Source organism: Perca flavescens, chromosome 6, assembly GCF_004354835.1.
Source record: "Perca flavescens isolate YP-PL-M2 chromosome 6, PFLA_1.0, whole genome shotgun sequence".
Classification (NCBI taxonomy): Eukaryota; Metazoa; Chordata; class Actinopteri; order Perciformes; family Percidae; genus Perca; species Perca flavescens.
The window spans coordinates 30,237,925-30,258,558 of NC_041336.1; the positions used below are offsets into that span (position 1 = coordinate 30,237,925).

At 41.7% G+C, this 20,634-nt stretch overlaps 1 protein-coding gene across 1 annotated transcript in view; it reads right to left on the bottom strand.

Annotated features, from left to right (window-relative positions):
• LOC114556683 (eukaryotic translation initiation factor 3 subunit E) overlaps positions 1 to 20,634 on the bottom strand; it is a 43,916-nt gene that overhangs the window by 11,981 nt on the left and 11,301 nt on the right. The window contains exons 3-10 of the mRNA XM_028579701.1: positions 19,688 to 19,805; positions 19,334 to 19,451; positions 15,715 to 15,757; positions 14,587 to 14,691; positions 8,294 to 8,419; positions 7,864 to 7,988; positions 2,798 to 2,924; positions 1,035 to 1,136 (exon numbers count right to left, since the gene is read on the bottom strand). Of these exons, the coding sequence (XP_028435502.1) occupies positions 1,035 to 1,136; positions 2,798 to 2,924; positions 7,864 to 7,988; positions 8,294 to 8,419; positions 14,587 to 14,691; positions 15,715 to 15,757; positions 19,334 to 19,451; positions 19,688 to 19,805 (864 nt within the window). The remainder of the gene's footprint in view (positions 1 to 1,034; positions 1,137 to 2,797; positions 2,925 to 7,863; positions 7,989 to 8,293; positions 8,420 to 14,586; positions 14,692 to 15,714; positions 15,758 to 19,333; positions 19,452 to 19,687; positions 19,806 to 20,634) is intronic.

Consider the following 20,634-nt stretch of genomic DNA (forward strand, 5'->3'; position numbering starts at 1 on the left):
AATACTTTTAAATAATTTTTAATACTGTATCCGAGAGATGTTCATTTCAAAGGCTGGTAATTTTTTGAAGTTGCAGTTTGTGAGCTGCGTTATATTTTAAGGTGTTGTAATATTTTTGCTCCTTCATTTACAGTAATGTACACAAGGTTATTAGGTTGACCTAGCTAGAACTAATGCGGTCTAATACACGAGTCCTGGCATAAATCCTACCTTGTGAAGGATATGACGCTCAGCTTCTGCTGAAGGTGTTCATTCAACGTAAAGGTTGTAGTTTGTGGTGATGTTGAATTGTATTTGTACATTATACTGGGACATCCAATGAAATAAACTCTTTACAATTATCAAATAATAGGTTAAATAAAACAGGTTTGTCATACTTTTTGTTCCCACTGAGCTGTAAATATCACCTCATTTGAGGTCACTTTAAATCATCAAATCACATGATGTGTTCAGCTTAGTAGTCAACATGCAACGGGGACTTTTATAGTATACGACTCATATGTCACATCAAGGGCTACAGTTACATTTAGCCATTACAAACCAAAATTGAAATAAATGCTCCAAATGGCGGTGCTATGACAGAGCTCCCACTTTAAACGAGTGTCTGCACGCCTCTGCGGAGACTTTTGCTTATAAAGCTTTTACTGTCAACTACTAGCCTGATAGGTCAATTACAGGCCATAGTAAAATCTGACTGAAGCCTGAGTCACACAGTGTCCAAGAGGACCTCTATATCTGACAGCACAAGGCACAGACTATCACTATTCTGTCTGATCTGGACCCACGCAGAAGTGCAGCAAATAGAACACTGTGTGATTGGACAGAAGGTCAGACAGAGATCATGTGATTACTAACCATGTTTACTATGATACTCTGTGTGAAAGTTCAGGAGTCTGACTTGCAAATCTGAGGTCCTCAGAAGACCTCGGGTTTTCTCATCGAGAGGCACAATAAACCAAGACCAAATGGGTCTCATGGTTTGGGAACAAAAGGTTGGAATGAACGTTGGTCACGTTAATGAAGTGGTTACTCACCGACTCACACTCCCGGAGTTTCTTCTGAGCACTGTCAAAGTCAAAGTTCACGTACAGGCACTCCACAAACTCTGTGATTGGATCTTTGTAGGTGTAAGATTCCTGAAAAAATGTGAACATAATAGGATTAATTATGTCCAAATACATCTATAGGATTTTAAATCAAAGCTGATATAGCTTACATTTTTTAATGAAGTCAATGTTTGCGGTCAAGCAAACATAATTGGACATAAACATCATGAAATGTACACGCGAGTCATGTTTTTATTTTTCAATCAAATAGAAATCCCCTAATATCATATATACATGAAGAAAGAAAAAAAAATAATCATAAATCCTAGTTTGGTTTAAGACAGTGACAATAATGACTATGTAGTCAAAATAACCACCTGCTGGGCACAATAGTTAAATTACATGTATATGTATGTGGAACGGTACATGTATTCGTATTGAACTGAAACGGTGCGGGAGTCATGGTTCGGCGCATGAATTTACACGGAGAATACACAGTATAAAAATAAATAAAACTAACTACTGTTAGATACGCGGGTTGTCCATCAGGACAAGATGGCGTCGCGAGTACAGCGCGAGGCTGTACTCGCAGTGAGGGTTGTAGGGGGGGTGTAGTGAGGGTTTGTTTATTATTGGCAGCGCTTTTCCCTCGATACAACCGTGGGAATATATTGTACAGTAGACAAGAACTTTTGGACATCCATGCACTCTGCGCGAGCAATGTTTTTTCCTAATCTTCAACTTCCACCGGAGACAGCCAGGACACCGGAGTCTAGGATATCACCTCTCGCGGGAAGGAAATAAGCTACCACTACCAAGCTTATTCCTAGCCAATGTGCGGTCACTGGCGAATAGACTGGATGAAATGATTACCTCATAGACGGATTATGGACTATAATATCATGATTTTCACTGAAACATTACATTACATTACATGTCATTTAGCTGACGCTTTTATCCAAAGCGACTTACAATTGCTATATATGTCAGAGGTCGCACGCCTCTGGAGCAACTAGGGGTTAAGTGTCTTGCTCAGGGACACATTGGTTGATGTATCGCAGTGGGAATCGAACCCGGATCTCCCACACCAAAGACACGTGTCATATCCACTGCGCCATCACCACACCTGGTTGAACAGCCGTGTTCCGGACGTTGCAATCGAACTGGAGGGGCGGACTATGTTCAGAGCTGACAGAACAACTGAAGACCCCGGTAAGACCAGAAGCGGTAGTTTGTGCATTTATGTCCCCAATGCATGGTGTACGAACGCTGTCATGACCGGGAGTCACTGTTCTGAGTTTATGTACCCCCTGATGCCAATGATAAGCTAGCAAACAGCAAACTGCACACCCAGAAGGGGTTTTTATTGCTGCAGGGGATTTCAATCATTCAAACCTCAAGTCTGTACTCCCCAAGTTCTACCAACATGTCTCCTGCCCGACCAGAGGGGACGGAATCTTGGACAAGGTGTACACAAACATCCCCGAGGGGAGAGGCTGGACGACACTAAGTGGTACAGCCTTAAACATATACAATAAAAAAGAAATTCCTATCTGCATTTTTGTTTTGCTTTTCCCTCTATTTTACCGAACCGTGATGTCTGAACCGAATGGTGACTTCTGTGTACCGTTCCACCCCTAGTTTACATGGTCAGTTACTCATCATCCAAAGCCTGTGTGGCCTGTAGTCAATGACCTGATAAGTGTGTGCGCTTGGTAAACACCAAAGGGAGAAAATAAAGAGTGTGGTACCTGCTGAATGACTTTCACCAAATCCTTCAGGACTTGCCGACGCTTGCGGACATCCTTGTTTGTAATGATGGCTGTGGTTAGGTAACGCAAGATGTGTGGGCACATAGTCTGGATAGCGTTGAGGTATCTGGAATGAGGGAGGACAAAGGTAATCACTTATCAGACTTGATGTAAGCAAAGACATGATCTTTAAATGGAAACATATTATAACATTTTGGCTGCCTAGTGGGCTCCTGGCATTTAGAACAGAAACAAAAACCTTGGCTGCTAAAACAGATAAATGTCCTAACAGGACCCTCACTTGTGGACATGGGTCCCAGCTTTAAGCCGTCTCTTTCATTAGTGTGCTATGAGCGGGAGGAGGAAAAGGAAACCCTCTCACTGATATAGATCAGTGAGCAGGGACCTGCCCAGTAGCTGAAACACAATCCATCAGGGACTGATGTTTCAACCACAGGTCAACTGGCTAAGGGCTGAACACAAGAGAAAGAACGCTGTTACAGGCTGATTCTAATCCCACACCAACTCTGGAGACAGTGTTCTGTAAAAACCACACGTAAACACACACACACGTAAACACACACACACACGTAAACACACACACACACACGTAAACACACACACACACGTACACACACACACACACACACACACACACACACACACACACACACACACACACACACACACACACACACACACACACACACACACACACACACACACACACACACACACACACACACACACACACACACACACACACACACACACACACACACACACACACACTTCCTTGTCAACATGGCAATCAATCGACATTAACTGTATCACCAAAACTTCTTATTGGTTTCTAAATATCCATCTTTGAACTTCGCCCTCCACTCACCCCCAAATTGACTAAATTAAATCTGAAAACAGGAAGGGGAGTTGGCCCCTTCAGGTGTCCTATAGCTAAGCCAGAGGAACACATGGTGTTCAGAGAAAGAGTGCCGACAACGGTTTAATTTGCTGAAACAATTAAAAAGGGACAGGGGACCTGTGGCAGGAGTGATGGTGAATCTAAAAGCAGCAGTGGGCTGCTTGGCAAAGCCATCGTCATTCTGGTTTTAAGAGGGCTCTCTCTCTCCCTCCCTCCCTCCCTTTGTAGTTGCTTGACTCCCGTGGAAGACCGCAACCCTCCACACTGTGTTCCTGATTAACTTACACCTACTCACTCTCCAGGGGGGGGCTCCAATAGCAAGCAATCTCGCATGAGTCACTGTAACATATCGGGCGAGCGTTCACCCTACTCACTCAGGAGACTTCATCTTGTTTTTCTTTTTCGTGAGTTTTGAGGTAACAAGAGTCACTGCACTGGTTTGCTGAAGATGCTACAGAGGCATGCAGGCAAGAAATCAAGTACGAGTTCAAATTTCTTCTGTTCAAGGGGGGCCGTGGGAGAACACAGAAGATGGACAGGGTAACAAGGTGACTCGGGACTGCAGTATTACTGCAGTAGTCTTTGCCCAGTTTGCACCTGTATAATAATACTTGGTTACTGGGCATCGTTTCTCCTGAAGCCAGTGCAGTCTGTCAGTAGTACACAAACAAGGCTTTGGAACAACATCTGCTGACTGCAGGGGTAAGGGAGGTCATATGTGGAGCTGAAGGCCAGCCACTGGTCACCAACTTCCACCCAAGGAAGTACTGGTTAAAAGATGGGGAAACCAGAGCCAAGCCTCAGTGGGGAAAACATGAGGTTTCTCCACTGTGAAAATGCAAAGCACACAAAACTACCTCAGTTTGTCCACACAGATGGTTGGGTGAGCTTTTCATTATAATTATTGGGCAGGCCTCCTTAATCATCCACAATAAAATTAAAAACTGAGTAAAATTCAGGGAACCAGACATTTCAGTGTGCTGTGTTGTGGTCGCCTGTCATACTGTCTGTGGAGCCCAATCATCTGTACAATTATACCAGCCTGCAATCAGAACAGGGGGAGGGAGCAAAGACATCAAAATAGGTGGTGTGCAAATTTTAACAGTGTATAAAGTTTCCTATCTGCGATACACATGGCTTCGTTCTCGACTTGGAGAGTAAACAGACCACACGAAAAACACACTTCTGAAACCACTTTAAAAATACCAGCGGGGTTCATGAAGAAGCCCACCACCCAAAAATGTGTTATTAAAGCAAATGGTTTTCTCTAAATCAAGTTTGTTGTAAAATGACTGAGCTTTTCTCCAAATCCTCTTAGAATCAAGAATTACATTTGAGCTACAACACAGTATACTTTAATATGAACCCACGGAATAAAAAAATAAATAAAATTTGAAATATCAAAACCACACACATACGGTGCATAGCGTAACTGAATAACCATCATCAAAATACACAGAGGCTCTAAGTTGCTGTACAGTCTCTCGGAAGTATAACTTGGCAGCTTTTTATTGAATTTACCAAAACAACTATGCCGAATCACTATAAGGTCATTTCCATGTCTGCAAACTCCTGTGGGATGAAAAAGCATGAGAGTAAAACCAAACTTTGCGGCGCACAGCTTTCAGTGTGTCACGCTGCTGCTGGGCCGAAGAAAGCTAAAGTAGTTAAAAAGGGGTGATAGAAGGCAAAACAGAGTTTACCTTGTCATAGTGGAATTATGACAGTTTGGTGGGTAAGAAGGACATACAGAGAACCTCAGAGTCCCATTGACACCTCTTTCTTCTGCAAATCTCACTATTTGAAACGGCCTCTGAAAACGGGCAAATCTCAACAAAGCTAAAAGTTGACGTCAGCTCTTCAACTCCTACCTTATTTGGCTCTACCTTCTATCTTTGTAAGGCCCCATAACTTACATAGGCCACTGACTGATCTGGGACCAGTTTGTCTTGTGAATCTAGGTTGCGCAGATCTCAGAAATTTTATATATTGTTTGTCTGCTATTTCATCACTAAATTCACTTCTGAGACTTTTTTATGCGAGAAATCAACTATGTAGAGGTCAAATAAGTGCCGTTTTCCGAAAATTGATGGTTAATCGCAAATGTTGTCTAACTGTGTGTCGGAGTTCAGGAGCTCCGCAGGCTAACGTGCCAGTGGCCAGTGATGCCGGGGTTGCTGCCTCGCCGCCCGGCCTGTCCTCCTTCACAGACCCCGGCCCGCTCCGAGATAGATGGAGCTCCGTTACGACCGGCAGCCCGCAGCACTCCACACCCGCGCAAAGTCACCATTTCTGGGTTACTGGACTACCAAATGCTGGTGCCCTGACAGAGCTCCAGGGCATCCAGCCCGCTGCTCTCCCTCCCCTGTCTGAAAATACTGGTTAGCTGATTGGATAAACCATCGGTCTATCACCACCTAACCCACCTCAAAACCAACGCTGATTGGCCCGGTCGTTTGGCTAACGGCTCCAAATTTTCTCTGCCTGAAGATGCCAGACTGATCTGCGAGTGGAAAACTGGAGCTCGCGAGATCAGGACGGTCTCACGAGGCTAGTTATGCGGGCCCCCGGTAGTCCAGTAACCCAGAAAGTGACTTTGCTCTGGGTATGGAGCGCAGCGGGCTGCTGCTGTCTCTTCAGACTGTGTAGAGCTCATGAAGTCTGACACATCTTACCAAATTTGCAATTAGCCATCAATTTTCGTAAAACGGATTTGAGCTTTATATAGTTGATTTCTCACATAAAAAAGTCTCAGAAGTGAATTTAGTAACAAAATAGCAGATGAACAATGTATAACATTGCAGTGTCTGAAATATGAGACCTGCTGTCTCTTCTCCACTGTATGTGCTTCGCTTAACCAATCAGCACACAGCTCATCTAAATATTCATGAGCATACCATATTTGGAAGAAAAGCTCTCGTTCCAAATAGAGCCATTCCACAGGGATGCATTAGGCCCCATAGAATAGCACCCGGCCATTTTCAGCCCAACCAGTATTACATACCCTATTAGGAGACCTTAAGGAACAGTGTAAAATACCCTATATAATCATTCTATCACCCCTTTAAAGATTAACTACACACTGTACTCACATACACTGACTGGCCACTTTATTAGGCAACCTTGCTAGTACCGGGTAGGACCCCCTTTTGCCTTCAGAACTAGGCACAGAGACCACAAACTGCAGGAAACATTCCTCAGCGATTTTGGTCCATATTGACATGATATCATCAGGCAGTTGCTGCAGATTTGTCGGCTGCACAATCCATGATGCAAATCTCCCATTCCACCACATCTGAAAGGTGCTCCATTGGATTGAGATCTGGTGACTGTGGAGGCCATTTGAGTACAGTGAAGTCATTGTCATGTTCAAGAAACCAGATTGAGAAGATTTGAGCTCTGTGACACTGCACGTTATCCTGCTGGAAGTAGCCATTAGAAATGGGTATGGCTGTGGTCAGAAAGGAATGTACTGCATATAGTAAGTAACAATACTCAGGTAGAGTGTGGCATTTAGACAATGCTCAATTGGTACCAAGGGCCACAAGTGTGCCAAGAAAATATCCCCCACACCAAAACACAACCACCGACAACTTGAACCATTGATACAAGGCAGGATGGAGTCATGCTTTCATGTTGTTTACGCCAAATTCTGACCCTACCATCTGTGTGCCGAAGCAGAAATCAAGACTCAGCAGACCAGGCAACATTTTTCAAATTTTCTGTCCAATTCTAGGGAGCTCGTGCCAGTTGTAGCCTCAGTTTCCTGGTCTTAGCTGACAGGAGTGGCACCCGATGTGGTCTTCTGCTGCTGTAGCCCATCTGCTTCAAGGTTCCACGAGTTGTGCATTCAGAGATGATCTTCTGCATATCTTGGTTGTAACGAGTGATTATTTGAGTTACTGTTGCCTTTCTATAAGCTTGAACCAGTCTGGCCTTTCTCCTCTGACAATCAACCAGGCATTTTCGCGCAGAGAACTCACTGGATATTTTCTCTTTGCCTGCTGTCGTCTTTGTTTTGTGGAATCGGATCTTATCTTCACAACTTCCTGGTATTCTTGCCAACATTTCGCAAATTTCCTGGATGTAAAAGCGGTGGTTAAAAAGACACTAAATGAAATAATAAATAACAAATGTTACTTACTGTGGCTGATACAGAAAGAGCTCAATGATATTGTCTCTGCCCTTGGGGTGGTTGAAGAAGACAAAGAGAGACCAGTGAATGAGCCATGTCCTCTGCTGGAGAGACTGCAGAGGGGAGGTGACAGACTGGACAGACAAAGAGACAGACCAAAAACCCCATTTTAATAATAAATATGTTTCAGCAGTCATATAAAAGCTTGCTTATTTAAAAAAAAAAAAAAAGTTATTCAAGTGTTCTGGCATCCTCAATGACCATCAATAAAACATGCAACCACTTCATACTCAAATCTAGGATCTTAAGTAGTCAGATGAGCGTGTGTGTGGGTAAGGAGTAAGATGCCACAGCAGAGTTCTAGTGAAAGTGAAATGTCAATATGAGAGTCCAAGTGAATCTAAATGTGGTATCAAATTCTGAGAAGTGGGGCATTTACGTTGTTATCGATCGTCTCTCTCAGGCGGGTGAGGTCCTCCATGGCAGCCTCCCAGTTCTGCATCAGGATCTCAGAGGCCAGCTTGCCCCACAGAGAGTTCAGGGCATTCCTGTCTGTAGATGGGACCTTGGGAACAGACACGGTGCACTGTTAAAACCTGAAGCACACAATACTATAACATACAAACAACAGTATTTACACATTTTACTTACGGGTTGGCGAACATACACAGTGAGACTGGGCTTGAGCTTGCCACTACTTGCTTGGCTTCAGTGTCACTGCTGCACGGTGCAGTCACTTTTCTTATTTATACTGGATAAATGGATTAAATTATGTCATCCTCAAGAAATGGAACTTGACAGTAAATGAGAAATGGCTCGTGAAAGGCTGATTAGCTTTTAATAAAAACTAAATTTGCTGCATTTTAGATACTAGAACCACTGCATTGTAGTTGACCATGCAGTTTGATGCGAGATTACTACATACGGTAAAGGCATATTTAAAGCATGCGTGTCACTATGCTGTCTGGTTGCATTGGAGCTTACTTAATAGGGTAATGCTGAAGGTCCTAAAAAAACTAAACGGCGTATCAGCATGACAGACAGACTCAAAGCCTGCATGATAGGTTAGTATCTAGTACAAACCTAGAGCATGGCTGGACCGTGTAAAGTCATTGCGCTAAATTGTGACCAAACAATTAAGGGAAACTCAGTGGTAGTGTCTATAATGTGAATTCCTGAAAATTAAATGTTCATCTGTAGTGGTCCCAGGATTATTGGTTTGTTGAGTACTGAAGTATCATATGACATGGTTAAGATACAACTGAGACAAACAATTGAGGACTGCTGTAATGTGATCAACAATGTAATCATGCTATTTTCAACAATTTATTGTTCTGGATTACTTATTTAAAGTGTTATTGTGTAATTAATGTTTCACTGCTTTTCGACCACAGAAACTTTCCCTACAGACCTTTTGAGGAATTCATTGCTGTTGGACCGCAGGGACCAGGATCTAAATTAAGTTCTGGGCACATTTTCGAGGGCCTTTTTACCCCCCAAAAAGTCCCTGATCAGAGGATAGTACTTTCAGAAAGTACAGGAACATTTCAGGTGGGGTTTGCAGGGATATCTATTTTATTTTAATGGGACCATCATTTACAAAATGAACAAGATGCTGTATTGAAGACCTGAAACTAGTGAATGAGCCCATAAACTTGTTAGGAAAATGTTAAGGTAATAAAAATCAAGTGAGAAGTAGGGCAATTTTCTAATAGACGTCTATACAATCAGACTTCTTTTTGCAACCAGTTGACTCGTCCCCTGCTGGCCATTTCAAATGACGTTTGTCACGTTTTCAGTATTGGAGCAATTTAGCATTATAGTTACGTAAAGTTGGGGTACACGCTGAAGACAAAAGCATGGTCAAGATTGATGCAGCATATGTCCAGATATCCTGGCTTTTATTCACCAGTATGAAAAAAGGAGAAATAATCACAAACCTAAAGACTAGTTTTGACATTAGCATACCATGACACAGCAGTGGTCAAATTCATCATTATTAGCATTTTAAAAAAACGACTGTATTTATATCACCAACAAAAATCGTAAAACAAATATTTGGGTCCTCCAACATTCCACACCTATATGCCCAAATTGTGCCATTAACTTCAATTAATTGAAAGATAAGCTGACCACCAACCTGAAAGAATAACAACCAATCTGATGGGTGGGGCAGACACACCTAGCACTTCATAGAGGGTTAGAACCGACCACGGAACACATTCCTTGTGAGAATGTTTCAGTATCTATTGCAACGTGACATGGTTGCTGCACAATGCTGGTTAGTGAAGCAATTATACGGTACAAGCTTTGATTTAAAAAAAAAAAAAACGACATCATCCTTGCCCAAGGGCACGTTCTGTTGCTTCACGTAGTTGATACGACACCATCACCCACTCTACGAGGACAGACAGTGAGAGGGTGGACTGAAAGAACAAGCTGCAGTATGATAAAAGGAATCTCAGTTTGTGTAGAATTCCTTAGAAAGCATGAAGAAACCACTTGGGACTGGGTACCTTGTGATGGGCATTAGTCATTGAATATTTAGTTGATCTTATTGGCAAAATAATATGAAAAAAAAAAAATTAATTAATACAACTATCCATTGATAATTAATATGACAGACTGCAGCTTTAGTGATGAGACTGAAAACCCCAAGAATTAAGAATCTCCAAGAAATGTCCTGGGCTGGTCGTCAAGCATGTAAAACATGACACTAACTAACCTGCCAAATAGTAGTGCCTAATATAAATTAAATGTGAGTACGTGTTTCCAGTGAGATTTGCTTTGTAAACATTTTTTTTTTTGCAAACTTTACGCCACTTCAGTCTCGACAAATGATAATTGCAATAATCTCCATCCATTACCTTCAGCGACTCGGGACAACTGTCGTTATCACAAGGTAATGAGGCTGAAATATGAACTGACGCTAACAAGACACATCTTTGTGAGGATAATCACTCTCCAAAACGCAGGCTACTGTTTCTGGTTTACAGAACAGACTTAGACAAAAAAAAAAAAAAAGAATCCGGTAATGAAACACAGGTTGAGAATGCCTCTGAAGCTCAGCAAGGCAATCACTCTGTAGTGGACATTGGACTACACCCTAGGGCTCATGGGAAACTCTGTGACACAGTAGTTCATGATAACACCAAACGCCAGACGCAATGACATGAGTCAAGCAGGAAGTTCAGGGTGGGTGTCTGCTGAGCGGCAAGAGAAACCTAGATCCTAACCATACGCCCCCGTACACCGTTGGACAGCCGCTGAAGTGGACTGTGAGACACGACAGATGTACAAGTAGAGGAAACACTAAAAAAAAAAAAAAAAAAAGAGCAGGTTTCCGTTAGGACCCCTCAAATTGGTAAGATTATTTGGATATAGGAGGTTGTTGTTTTTTTTTACTTGGAAAAGAACAGTTACACTCTGATAACATTTCAACAAACTGCTAGAATGAGACGGTGGAAGTAAGGGGAAAATAGTTTGGGAAATCTCCTGTAGTATTCCCCCAAAAGGAGAACACAGTAAGACGGTGTGTCCATCCATTCAGTAGAGCAGCAGAGTTTCTTTGATCACAGAGCACAACTCAAGTCCATTATGAATGATGTTTTTTTGTGTGTGTGTGTGTGTGTGTGTGTGTGTGTGTGTGTGTGTGTGTGTGTGTGTGTGTGGAGAAGTCACAAGAAAGATCAGTATTGTAACAGTGAGAGAAAAAAAATCGGCTCCACTGCCAGTAGAAAGGTCAGCGTTTCATCAGTTGAAAGTGTCTTGTTTTGTTTGTATTTTTCTTTCTTTTTTTTCCCCCTCTCTTGGAAGTCCCTGCCTGCTACGTTTGGCTGACCTCCAGGTCATTATGGCAGCTTTCCACACACACACACACACACACACACTCTGGCTTTCACTAGTGGCCACGCTAGAAAAGTTTCAATACCTGGGTATTTCCAGCAGTTACCTTAAGTTTCCATTGGTTTGTGAAATGGGCACATTTTCGCTGACTGACCAGCAACAATAAATTTACTGTGCTGGGGATCCGTCGGGATACTCAATCTTTATTCTTAACATTCAATCCCTGCATTAAGTGATGATATGAATAAGTTGCTCTTTTCGGGCTAGGCCACACTGTAACAAGACCTAAGGCATGGATTTTGCAAGGCTGGCTTCCTTCGTTTAATTGACTGGGTTTCCCACGTTAAATGACTTTATGGAGCCTCACCTCTCCCCGTACGGGGGAGGGAGAGACAGACAAGGGGCCTGTGAGGATGGGGGGTCCACAAAACACCAAAAAAAAAAACAAAGCAGCATACAGGCTCCCACTAATGAAATCCATTTCTACCTTTTCCTCGTCTAAAAAGCCTCTTGCATTGTCAAGGAGTAAGCAACAGCTATCTAGTTACAGAGACTGATCTGCCTGGAACTGAAAATGAGGGGTATAACAATTTGAGGAGTCAAAAGAAAAGAAAAGCTGTGCTGGACTTCGAACAACATACCTCAATTATAGCAATTTTGGTTTATTTAGACTGAGTTGCAAAGCCATAAACAACTGTTGTTGGAACAGTGGGACATATCCGATGCAAGCTTTTGAAGACTTAATGCCTTTTCTTGGTCGGGAGCGTAAGTGGAAAGCTTGGGTGAATTACCCGTCAGCTTGTCTCGGAAGCAACTCTTCCTTCTACAGATTGGAGCAGATCAGTGAAAACCCCATCAAATGAACTACCAAACTGCTTTGGGTTAAGAGAGTTGCTTGTAGGGCAGAGGGTTCATCATCGCTCGGAGTCCCTGCCAAGTTCTTCAGGAGGGGACACTCAAACATAGTGAATGGGGATGACTAGCCAGAGTCCCTGACATCCCAAAGACAAGAAGCTAGGCAGCGCAGTATCAAATGCCAATTAGAATAGGAACGAAAAGCTGGTTCTAATGTTTTTTGCCCTAATGAATAGACAAAATGTTGATCTTATTCTTGCCCATTCTTTCAGGGCTGGTTTTGGCACGAGTCCTTCGCTTTGCCGCAAAGCTAAATGCAGAACCAAAGACAAACAAAGGCAGGAGGACAAGTGAGTGACACTTGGAAACCACGGACTATGCAGGCTGGTTTCACTGGTCATTACGAGACGTACAGTCGAGTTGAACTTACTAACACTTGATGCAAGATAACATCAAAGGAGTCACAATAGAGCACAATTTCTACAGGAAATAAGTTTTATTTTTTTATTTTTTAATGGAGCATTAATCTAAGTTAACTGCATTGTGGTCCTTTAACCCTTCAAATCTGACATTACCAAAAAAAAAAAAACAACAGCTCAATGCATTGTGGTATTGCTCTCCTGGATGGCGCAAACCCCAATGTGAAATGCGACTCGTTTTAATTTAAAAAGGAACACGGCGACTTATTGGGACTTTAGCTTATTCACCGTAACCCCCAGAGTAAGACAAGTCCATACATACCCTTCTCATCTACGTGCGTGTTGTAACTCTGTCTGACGGCCCCAGCGCTAGCTAAGCCTAGCACAGATCCCGGAGGTAACCGGTTCCAACTACTGCTCAGAATAAGTGACAAAATAACTTGTATAGGTCACAGGGTGTACACATAACAATCGACTTGTCTAACTCTGGGGGTTCTGTGAATAAGCTAAAGTCACAATAAGTCGGCGTGTTCCTTTAAACGCGGTCAACTCCCAGATCTGTCATCAGAGGTAAATGGAACGCACTTTTAGCAACAATTGACGGCCCCCAGGCGCTGCTGCTTGCATAGCTAATGATGGAATCGCCCTGGATACAGACCTCTTAGTTGCTGTATAGATAAGCGTAGCGGTTCATTTAAGGATCACTTGTTTAACAATCTAACAAAGAAAAAAAAAATAAAAAAAAAAAAGACTAAATGATAAGGTGCCAACTTTCACACAATTAAGAATATAGTTCCCGGTTTGTTTACGGTTAGAAGATGGCTGTATCTCATGTTACATTGTTTTTTTGTACACGCTGTGACTCTACAAATCACATGTAAATAGGACCATGTTGGCGTTATTTTGTCACTTTTGTCACAATTTGGAGCAGTAGGATTACTGCAACCATACTTACATACTTACAGCACGCACTGAGATGACAAGGGTACATATCGACTTAATAAGCTAAATTCCCAATAAGTCGGCGTGTTCCTTTAATGAAGACATCATCTGTGCGCAGCCTCCCTGAAACACCTTGCCAAATGCGTGTAGCCCTCCCGATGCCAACTAAGAGATGCCTTGCATAACTTAAGCACACCATAAGCTCAGAAGTCGTGAGGAGGGACTCTTGCCACAGCACTCAAATCAATAAGCTGTCTACTGAGGCCGCCTCGTGAGAAGACTACAGACAGATTATGCAGTCCACCACTGATCACTTGGCCCAGTAAAAGATCCTACTCAAGTCTTAGAGCAGCAGTCTCCCCCCTAATACAAAAGACGTGCAGGGAATTGAATAGGCAATGACGTAAGCTTTTCACATTCAATTACTTTTAAGTGTTCTCTTCCTCTGCTATGCAAGCATTGGCCTTTTGAGGAATTAAAGCAACCTAGCAAACATAATGTGAGGTTTAATTTTAATGTGTTAGAGAAATGCCTAAAGCCAGTACATAAATGGGGATAGTGAAATACTGCAGACAGTGTGTTATGTGAGGTAAGGCGTACGGTTATCAAACAAACGTCACTATTAATGTTAACTGCTGTTGACTGTCGATGGAAAACGTTGAAAACTTACCAGGACACGGAAGAAGTAGAGGTATTCTGCAGCACCAGAGTAGTTTCCACACTCATACTGGAACTTGGCATATCTGTACAGCGTGTCCAAGTACTCCTGACGAAACTTTGAGGAGGAATACGAGAGCATCAATGTCAGAAACAGAGAAAATGTGAATCGTCAGACCAAGTCAAACAAGACATTTTTAAATCAACGGCGTGCTTGCTCTGTAATTTCATACAGCTGTGGTGCCTAAGGAAATCCCAGTTTCGGGTCACCTACTGGTGTTGCAGCGTTTAGGGTGGTATAATCGACACAAAAATATTACTTCTGAAACAGCTGGGCGACATCATATACATCTCCCCATCGCAGCTAAATTGCACATCTCATTTTGATTTCCGATCTATTTGTAGCAGTAACATATTTGCTCCTGCTGTGGTGGCACACCACTGCTAAATGAATATAGCGTAAACACTGCTGGGGCATATCAGTGGTATTTTTTTTATTGGCAAGATAATATTTAACTTTTGTGACAAATCTGCCAAGAAGTGGTGGTCATGTGAACTAAATTAGTAATGCATATAAATATAACATTTCATATAACATTTCAAGCTACTTGTCTTCCTATATTTAACTGTCCTTCCTGCTGTCCTGTATCTCGCAGCAGTGTGCCCTGACGTCAGGAAATTCGCTAAGATTCAGTAGGAGTGTAACAGACAGTGGGGGCTCCGGGGCAGGCCGAGCCTTTCCCAGAGCATGCTGAGGGGCCCTGAGCCTGGGCTGTGTGGAGGTGCACTGAGGACAGCATGCAGGTCAGCGGGATACCGGAGTAGGAGGGGACCGACGGAGGGGAGGGTAAGAAGCCAAACATCACGGTAAATATAGAACCTCCGGCATTCTTGCGGCTCCATCCACGAGTCCCGAGCTACTCCGTTTATTCTTAACAATTCACCACAGAATGTAAATGTCCACAGAATTTGTGCAAGCCATACAAACCCTGAAAATGAGTTAAGGGTTTTGGGAAGTAATTCTGGATTTCCCTGCTCGGCCTGCCCCTCCCACTTTGCCTCTAGAACAACCATGGGTTCACACAAGAGCCATGGGAAACACAGTAAAGAAGTGAGATGTCAGCAAATCAGGGCAACTTACGTTATGTTTTTCTGCCAAATAGTCAAAGAGCATTCGTCCATCCCTGCAAAAAAAAGAAAGAAAAGAAAGCAAGACAGTTCCTGCAGTGAGAGGCCATTCAACTTGAGCCGCCGTTTGGCTGACATCCTGGTGCTCCCAGTCCTATTCAGGTATATTTTTCCACTTCTGGTCTAAATCAAGAGCTGTACGTAAACAAAGACCATTTCACTTTTAAAACAGTGTGATGGACTGTTTATTGCATTTGGTTTGGCTATAACAAATCTATGCTAGCCATGTTGGAGAAATGATGTCTGGTGAGGAAAGTGAATACTGATTTCTCAGCACGCAGTCTTTGGGCTTCGTCAAAAATAAAGATACGCACTGGCTCTTCTAAATGGTTGTATCCCAACTACATCGCCTGTAACCTAAAATCTTGCCATTAGCGTGGACACCACATCGAAACTACGTGTGATTCTTGGGTATGTTCACTTCAGTAATGTGAGTGTGTATTTACTGCCCCGTGTGTGATGTGTGTTAACGGAATCTTATTTAGGCTGAGGCAGGATTCTTCACTGCTTCAGGACAGGCTTGCTGTGCTTGTAGGTAGGGGCTGAACGATTAATTGCATTTGCCATAATATCGCGATATTTTACAGCGCGATTTCCTAATCGCAAAGGCTGCGATTTGGTCATGTGACTCGCGAGAGCAAATCAGTCTGCACTCCGCAGAGAAAGCATCTACTTGGCCCGCCAACGCTACGCCGTACCTTCAGCAGATTTCTGTTATTCAAACAACTCTGAGTTGTAGTTTAAAACTTTTAGATTTTAGAAAAATCGATACAGCATAGTATCGCAATATTTTCTGCGGCAATACTGTATCGATACACAGACGCCAAGTATCGACCTTTTATTCTATATGTGTTGGTCAGTCTGTCTGCTTGACAATCTGACTTTGCAGCAATATAATTGAAGTGAGATGAACAAACAGAAAAATGTATCTCTTTAGATAAAACAGACGTTGACAAAGTTTCCTTTTGGGGACATAATTTAAAATTTGGAAAAATTTGAAGTTGGAAAAAAGGTTATGAATTGCAATATATCGCAGAATATTGCAATGTTTGAAATCACAATAATATCGTATCGTAAGGCCATAAGTATCGTGATGATATCGTATCGTAAGGCCTCTGGTGATTCCCACCCCTTATTCACATATGTTTATTACAGTAAATAATAATTAAATAATCTAAATACTACCAAGTGTGGTAAAGCCACATATTTGTTTTTATATTTCTGCAATCAAAAAAGTTTGTGTGATTTGTTTCTGACTTCCATATGAATGTTCACACCAGGCTTGGTCAGCGCTCATATATACTACTGTGATTGAAGTAGTTCAATAAAAGATGTAATTCATATAAATTCATGCATCACCGAATTTCATCATCACATACAGGCCTGGCCTCCTCTATCTAATCTTGTGTTGTTTATACTATACAATGATTTTTTGTCTTTGTTGAACAATACAGAAGACAAAAAGCTTAAATAATAAAAAAAAAGCAATATTTTTGAATAAAAACTGCAATTACATTATTTTCAAAAATCGTTCAGCCCTACTTGTAGGCCAACAAAAGACGGTCTATAAAAGCTCCTGGATGACGTCCCAGTAGCGTTGAACGTCAGCCTGCTGTGCATTATGGGAACACATATCCTGACCACTTATCTGAGGCCACTGGCCACAGCACCCATGTCAGTACAAAAATGCTCTTTTTTTAACTTTACTTTTTAAAATCTATGATGTATCCCTCTTCACAGACACAAATGGGCACAAAGCGTCTTAACACTGATACAAAGTATCGTATATTTTTGCTATGCACTTGTTATGAGATTAAAATGAGAGTCAGTCTGCTGGGCTGTCCAACAAGTGGCATCTGTTCATGAAAAATGTCTGCACGGCATTACTGCCACCTTCTGCGCTGAAAAAGTCAAGGAGGCATCGGCAGCATGGGGAGTCAAAAAACCCCAAAAAGTGGTATTCATTGCTTTAACAAGTCCAAACAAATGAGAACACAAATCATAGATCACCCTAATGGTGATCTTAATCCATGGTGTGTGTCTTACAATGACAGGATTGTTTATACATATGGTTAGGGCTGGGCGATATATCGATATTATATCGATATCGTGATATGAGACTAGATATCGTCTTAGATTTTGGATATCATAATATCGTGATATGACCATAAGTGTCTTTTCCTGGTTTTAAAGGCTGCATTACAGTAAAGTGATGTAATTTTCTGAACTTATCAAACTGTTGTAACTGTTCTATTATTTGCCTTTACCCACTTAGTCATTATATCCAAATTACTGATAATTATTTATCAAAAATCTAAGTGTGAAGATATTTTGTATAGATATATATATTATTTATTCATTTGATTTTGCAACTGTTCACTGAAATAGTCGGTTTCTATGAAACTACTTGTGACATGTCATATTTGGCTTTGACTGAACTGCTCTCACTTTGTGGAAAAGAAATATCGGGATATATATCGTCTATCGATATTCAGCCAAAATATATCGGGATATGACTTTTGGTCCATATCGCCCAGCCCTACATATGGTACTAACATGATTTATTATAATAGCTGGGCTTTGTTTCTGGTTTCAGTAGTTTTCCAAATAAAGCCTGGTAAGGCATATAGGCCTATTAGCTAACTGTTCAATAAAAGTACTTAGACCATTAGGTTCTATTGCCCTGTAAAAAATACTTTGTGGATCCCTGTGTATTAATGCCAACGGACAGGGCATTGGGGTTAAAATATCAACCCATTTCTCAATTCCAGCACTGGATGATAATTTAATGCACAAATAATGTTAAAGACACGCAACTGCATCAAGCATATTTTAGGTCACAATGGTGGAATAAAGCGGTTGCGTGTCATTTGGCTTCAGAGAGAACTCTTCATTGACCCCAGATGAGTTTCCTATTGTTTTACAAATCCAATGGTATGAAGAAAAATAATGTAGAACTTAAGACAGACACATGACTCCTCATCCAAAAAGGAAGATTTTCAACAATCTTCATCCTGACAGCCAACTAACTATAACATAGACGTGTGCTAAGTCAGTGTTGCTATCATCAAGCTTCAAATCTCAGATAACAGTGCTTACAAATCAGTGTCTTAAATAAACAAATGTCTACAGCACAACTAAAACAAAGAGATGAAAATGGAGAAGAAAAAAAATGCTTTTGATTAACTGTACACACGCTCGCCAAGAAGCTAAGGAAGAATAAAGACAGAATGTGACCAAACTATTTGAATCACTGTAGACGACAAAAGCGTCTTAATAAAGTTAACCACAACATCTAGTGTCGGCCTCTTTTTACGTCTGTCTTTGCTCCCAAAAGCCCTGAAAAGGCTTCATTCAAAAATACAGTTCCACAGACTCTACAATATCCCTCTGCAATGCTGCTGTACCGTCCAGGTTTTACCAATACCTAGAATCGGGGCAAGTAAGACTAGAAATACATTTCACAAACTCATGAAGGCTAATCACGCCTTTTATAAAAACCTATTTCAGGATAATGATTAAATAAAAAGAGTAACTATACTACTCTTGATTAGAAGAGAAACCGGCTTTACCTGGTGGACTGCATCTGCCTTGTTGTCTCTGGGTCCTCAAACATTTTCACAATGGGTTCTGTCTCTGACTGCAGCTGCTTCAGCTGGGCCACAACCTCTGTCCTCTTTTCCCGCAGAGCTGACACAGGGAGGATAAACAAAGTCATTACAGCAACTTCATAACCAGCACTGAACGCACTGTGAAACAAAGTTTACTGCTAAATACATTCTGAATGGACCGAGCGGTAATAGTGCAGCAACCCTTTATGATTTCTAATCAGCAACAGTAATATCTTCCTTGGTTATGTGTGTGTTATTGTTAAGAGAAATGGGCATTAGGAAGTGTACCCACCAAGATACGCACTCAACACTTACTATGGGGAATTTCCTTCTCAGAAAAAAGGCTTCTGTACACATCCATGGCGAAGTCCACCATGTTTGTGTCACTGAGGAGGTCCAGCTTTCCATGAAGCAGCTCCTGCTCATTGTAGATCTAAGAAACGGGGCCAATAATTCAAAACAAAAAAGGTGAGGGAGTGATTTTGTACAATATTATTATCTAACCAGGTTTTGAACCAACACAGAATTGCATGCTGACTATTGTCCGTGTGTTACTAGCTAGTTATTATAACATATTTAACTTCACTTGTGTCAGAAGCGACATTCACTGCGAGCAAACTACACATACCAGTTTCAGTCAACTGATGAAGTAGCTAGCTAGCTAACCGATGTGTTAGCTAGCTAGCTTTCTAATTCAACCAAGAGGTTAGCTAGCTGTTAGCTAGCTAATAGTTGTGAACAGTGTTAATACATATTTGCCAACCGTCAAGTGATACGTCCCAACAGTTGCCTGAATATGCACTACAATATTGTATGTTAGTATTGCAAATGAGCCACTTGTTATAGCTTCCAGTGGTTAGCATCGACCGAGAGAGGCCAGGTGTTACGGTTTCATTTTTCAATAACGTTAGGGTTATAGATATAGAACAAGGGGTTATACAAGTTACAGGGCGACAACACCGCTGACCCGCAGAGTGCCGACATGTGTGGGAGAACAAACGAACAACTTGGCTACTACCAAAGAGCTTTGCTACTACTGAGTTTAGGAAAGGCGCTGAAGCTGAAACAGCGCGTGGCTGCCTCAACCACTGTAAGTTAATGACAATCACAGCAATACTTCCGATACTGTACTTTCAAAGTAAAAATCAATTGAAATCTTAAGCCGTCTTGATATAGTGCAAATGATTTCATTTCGTGATGTTTTCGAAATATGGTTAGTGTATTTTCACAGCATACATCGATCTTATTGCTTGAGAGTTGTT